Source organism: Portunus trituberculatus, chromosome 9 (assembly GCF_017591435.1).
Source record: "Portunus trituberculatus isolate SZX2019 chromosome 9, ASM1759143v1, whole genome shotgun sequence".
In the NCBI taxonomy this organism is placed as follows: Eukaryota; Metazoa; Arthropoda; class Malacostraca; order Decapoda; family Portunidae; genus Portunus; species Portunus trituberculatus.
This window is the reverse complement of record NC_059263.1, coordinates 887,501-892,500: the sequence shown is the minus strand read 5'-3', so window position 1 is coordinate 892,500 and position 5,000 is coordinate 887,501. Positions and strand designations below refer to the sequence as shown.

The window sequence follows — 5,000 nt, the reverse complement described above, 5'->3', positions numbered from 1 at the left end:
TCTCCTCCTCCTCCTCCTCCTCCTCCTCCTCCTCCTCCTCCTCCTCCTCCTCCTCGGGTCTTTTCTTCTGTTTTTCAAAATTTCTGCATTGTTTTCTATCTCCTTTTCTTTCTCCTTCTCTTTCTTCTCCGTCACTTTTGTATATTTTTTCCTGTTTCTGCATTTCGAGTGTTTTTCTTATTCTTGTTTCTTTTCATGTTCTTCTTTTTGTTCATATTCCTTTTCCTTTTCTCCTCCTGCTCTGCTCCTCCTCCTCCTCCTCTTCCTCCTCCTCCTCCTCCTCCTCCTCCTCCTCCTCCTCCTCCTCCTCCTCCTCCTCCTCCTCCTCCTCCTCCTCCTCCTCCTGTACTGGATTGAGAAGTATATCAAGTCATTAAGAAGAAAATTAAGATATAGAGAAAACGGAGAGAGAGAAAAAGAGAGAGAAAGCCGAGAAAAGAAAACGAGGGCATTTCTCAACACATCCAAAACAATAAGTGACGTGGAAATGAAGAAGAAAAAGGACAAAAGGAAATGAAAGAAGAAAGAGAGAGAGAGAGAGAAAGAGAAAGAAGTGTCATCATCACCACCACCACCACCATCACCATCATCATCATCATCATCATCGTCTCTTTGTGTCCGTTAAACAGTACCAGTGAAAGTGACGTCATATCTGGAAAGTGAAAGAAAAGAAAGGACTGAAAGAAAAGAAAAAAAATCGTTCTGTTTCGTTTTCTTTTTCATATTACAACGTTCACTTTCTATATCTATGGTTGTGCATCATTGGAACACAGGTAAGGAGAGAGAGAGAGAGAGAGAGAGAGAGAGAGAGAGAGAGAGAGAGAGAGAGAGAGAGAGATATTTGACTTAAGAATGAAAGAGAACCGGAATGTGTTGCGTGCGTGTGTGTTTGTGTGTGTGCGTGTGTTCGTGTGCGTGTGTGACTGGGTGGATCTTTATGTGTGGTTATTAAGGCTCTGTGTGTGTGTGTGTGTGTGTGTGTGTGTGTGTGTGTGTGTGTGTGTGTGTGTGTGTGTGTGTGTGTTCTAACGCAACGTAACCCTACAACGTATTTTTCCTTCACAGGTGTTGCGTCACGTTGTTGTTGTTGTTGTTGTTGTTGTTGTTGTTGTTGTACCCTTTGTTCAATTTGTTCTCATCGTTCGTCATTTTCCTCCATCCCTCCTCCTCCTCCTCCTCCTCCTCCTCCTCCTCCTCCTCCTTTGTAATAATTTTCATTTTGGGAATTTCAGAACTCCAAATTTCCTGCCCTTGTAAGAGTATCCTGTTAAATCTCTCTCTCTCTCTCTCTCTCTCTCTCTCTCTCTCTCTCTCTCTCTCTCTCTCTCTCTCTCTCTCTCTCTCTCTCTCTCTCTCTCTCTCTCTCTCTCTCTCTCTCTCTCTTTTATTATTATTACTATCATTTGTTATCGTTTGTTATTCTTCATACATCCTGTTTTTTTTTGCTTTTTATCATATTTTTTTCTGCTTTATCGTGTGTGTGTGTGTGTGTGTGTGTGTGTGTGTGTGTGTGTGTGATATTTCCTCCCTCTTTTCATTCTCCATCTTTATCTCCCAGCTTCCCTCTTCCTTTCTCCCTCCCTCCCTCCCTCCCTTTCTTTCTTTCTTTCTTTCTTTCTTTCTTTCCTTGTGTGTTCCATTATCATTCCTTGCTATTCACTCTGATTTGCTTCCATCTTTCTTTTTCTTCTTTTCTTTCTCTCCACGCCTCCTCCTTTATTGTATTTCCTCTTTTCTCATCAGCGTCGTTTCCTTCCTTTCCTTCTGTCTCTTCCTTCCTTTCCTTCATAAGTTTTTTTCTCTCTCTGATTCCTCTCCTCTCCTCTTTCTCTCTCTTTCTCTCCTTTTTTTTTTTTGCATCTTCATTCTTTCCTTCCTTCTCGTTTTCTTATTCTTTCTCCTTCTCTTCTGTTTTCCTTTTTTTCTTCTTTTCTTACGTTTTTTTTTTTTTAATTATGTCATTCCCATCATTCATTTATTCCTTCCTTCCTTCCTTCCTTCCTTCCTTCCTTCCTTCCTTCCTTCCTTCCTTTCCTACCAGACAGCATGTAACAGCTCCCTTTCTTTCTCTCTCTCGTTCTCTTCTATTACTCACTCACTCACTCACTCACTCACTCACTCACTCACTCACTCACTTACTAAATCCGTCCATCTGTCCATCTAACCTTTCTTCTTTCCTTCCTTCCATGCTTTCTTCTTACAAGACAACATGCAACCCCGTCCTTCCTTCCTTCCTTCCTTTCTCTGTCTAGTCCTCTTCTCTTACTCATCAACTCACTCACTCATTCACTCACACACTAAATCCCTCCCTCCATCCATTTAACATTTCTTCATTCCCTCCTTCCTTCCTTCCTTCCTTCCTTCCTTTCCCATAAGACAACATACAACACCCTTCTTCCTTCCTTTCTCTCTCTCTTCCTCTTCTATAACTCACTCACGTACGTACTAAATCACATCTCCAGCCATCCATCCATTTATCCATCCATCTTTCTCTATCCTTCCTCCCTCTCTGCCCTCCCTCCTTCCCTCCTTCCTTCCTTCCTTCCTTCAAGACACGTAACTCCTTCCTTATTTTGCCTCAGTTACTCACTCACTGTCTCTCCCTTCCACAGGTGCCGGGATGTGCGTGAGTCGTGCTGGAGGCGTGGTGGGCGTGGTGGGGGCCGCCCTTATCCTCCTGGGCCTTCTGCAGGTGGTGGCTGGCACGTACTTCATGCTGGCGCTGCCCATCTTTCAGCTTGGTTCAAACTTGTGGACAGGATCGTGGGTAAGAGATGCTCATTTGATTTTTCTTGCATTTTTTTGTTATTTTGTTGGGTTTGTTTGAGGTTTGGAGAGAATAAAGGCTCGGGTTATATTTCTGCATTTGTTTTTGTGTCTTTCTGTTAATTTGTTTGAGGTTTGGAGGGAATTAAGACTCAAGTTACATTAATTTTCTACTTGGTTCAAATTTGTGGACAGGATCGTGGGGTAAAGAGATGCTCATTTGATTTTCTTGCCTTTTTCTGCTGATTTGTTGACTTTATTTAAGGTTTGGAGGGAATTAAGACTCGGATTACATTTCACTTTGACTTAAACTTGTGGACCTGATCGTGGGTTTAGATTTATTGAAGAGATGCTCATTTGTTTTCTTGCCTTTTTCTGTTGATTTGTTGACCTTTTCGTGTGTGTTGGAGTGTTGGAGACTCAAGTAACGTTGCAAGGAGTGAATAATATAAGATTCCAATGAGTGAATAAGGAAATAGAGAAGATAAATTGGTTCTTTTTCAGCTATTACAATTCTTCTTTTGTGTTGGAGACTAGTTAAGGAAATGAATGAGTCCAGTAATGTGGCGAGTGAATATAAATCAGTAAAAAACTAAACGGAAAGCTGAGTAAATAAGGAAATAGAGAAGAGAAACTGCGATTATTATTTTTTTTTTTTTCACTTGTTATAATTTTTCATGTGTTAGAAAGTAGTTTGAATGAAAAGACGCTATTATTGTTGATAGTGAAAGATTGAACAGTAACACTAAGGAGAAGAAAGATGAAAATAACAACAACAACAACAACAACAACAACAACAAAGCCATCTTACTCTCTGACCCAAAGGCAAAGCACCAACACCAACACCAACACCACCACTAACAACAGTATAGTCACGCCCTTCTAACCTAACCTCTCTCCCTAACCTCTCTCCCTCTCCCCGCCTCTCCGTGCAGTCTGTGGTGTGCGGGCTGGTTGTGGGCGTGCTGGCGTGGCGCGGGCGTGCACTGAGGAGAGGACAGGTGGTGTTGGTGGCGACCCTCAGTGTTCTGGTGGCTAATGTGGCAAATCTGGTCATCCTTCAGGTGTGTGTGTGTGTGTGTGTGTGTGTGTGTGTGTGTGTGTGTGTGTGTGTCAGTGGTTTATAAAAGATGACATTTTTTTTTTCCGTTCTTAGTATTCCCGTCTCTCTCTCTCTCTCTCTCTCTCTCTCTCTCTCTCTCTCTCTCTCTCTCTCTCTCTCTCTCTCTCTCTCTCTCTCTCTCTCTCTCTCTCTCTCTCTCTCTCTCTCTCTCTCTCTCTCTCTCTCAAACTTTTCCTTCTTGCGACGTTTAGTCTCTTCTCTTCTTCATCACTCCTCCTCCTCCTCCTCCTCCTCCTCCTCCTCCTCCTCCTCCTCCTCCTCCTCCTCCTCCCCCTTGCCTTTTCACCTCCAATTCCTCACATACCTCCTCCCTTCACCCTTAACTAACCCTTCCCTTCCCTCCATCTATAGCTTATCTCCCCATCTTCTCCTCCTCTCTCTTCTCCCTCTCCTCTCGCCGTTGTAACCCCCGCCCTCTCCTCTGCTCCCCGTGGGTCCTTCAGGTCGGGGAGAAGAGCGAGTTCCTGACGGAGGCTAACAGGCGGACCATCGTGAGGGAGAACCAGGAGCACCAGCTGAGGATAGGTGAGTGTTGGACCACCAAGAGTATGTACACCTTCCCTCTCTTACTGTCTGGATTGTTCGGGTTTGTCATTTTGTATCACATCGAAGTCAGATAATTTGTTTTTTTCTTTTTTCACTTTAGTTGTTGTAATGATATTAATGTTTACTGAATGTGCTGTGCGTGTTTATTCATCTATTTGTTTATTTTTGTTATTGTGTTTTTGTGTAAGGTGTGTTCGTGTCAAGCTTTACCTCATCAGTAATTACGTCCTTGACTTATTCTTCATTCATTGTTTTCTGTGCACCTGTCTTGTTCGTGACTTGCGATTCACTTAACTGTTTGCCTTCCCACCGCAGCGCTGTGGCTGACGACGGTGGTGTCAGCGGTGGGCATCTGCGTCAGCTTCCTGGGGGCGCAGTACCTGTTCTGCGCCGTGGTGCGGGGCCCCAGGGTGAAGGGGCGGATGCCGGTCACCAGGTCCTTATCTGACGAGGACCTACAGAGGCCCCAGGTACTGCAAATGACCAGGTTCCCGACCAGTAGCCTGCGGAACGGCGGGGTGCCTGCGGAGCCGCCGGCGGGAGGCGCTGCTACTGCTGGTGGTGG

General features: G+C 44.3%; 1 protein-coding gene across 4 annotated transcripts in view; it reads left to right on the top strand.

Annotated features, from left to right (window-relative positions):
• LOC123501607 (serine/arginine repetitive matrix protein 1-like) overlaps window positions 1–5,000 on the top strand; it is a 49,004-nt gene that overhangs the window by 36,787 nt on the left and 7,217 nt on the right. For 2 of the 4 annotated variants that reach the window (XM_045250543.1, XM_045250545.1), the window contains exons 2-5: window positions 2,613–2,767; window positions 3,702–3,830; window positions 4,333–4,414; window positions 4,751–4,905. The exons of 1 other annotated variant lie outside the window; for it this stretch is intronic. In XM_045250543.1, the coding sequence (XP_045106478.1) occupies window positions 2,613–2,767; window positions 3,702–3,830; window positions 4,333–4,414; window positions 4,751–4,905 (521 nt within the window). Of the gene's footprint in view, window positions 1–326; window positions 774–2,612; window positions 2,768–3,701; window positions 3,831–4,332; window positions 4,415–4,750; window positions 4,906–5,000 lie in introns of those variants that run through there. One more of the 4 variants, XM_045250544.1, reaches the window with a different exon arrangement.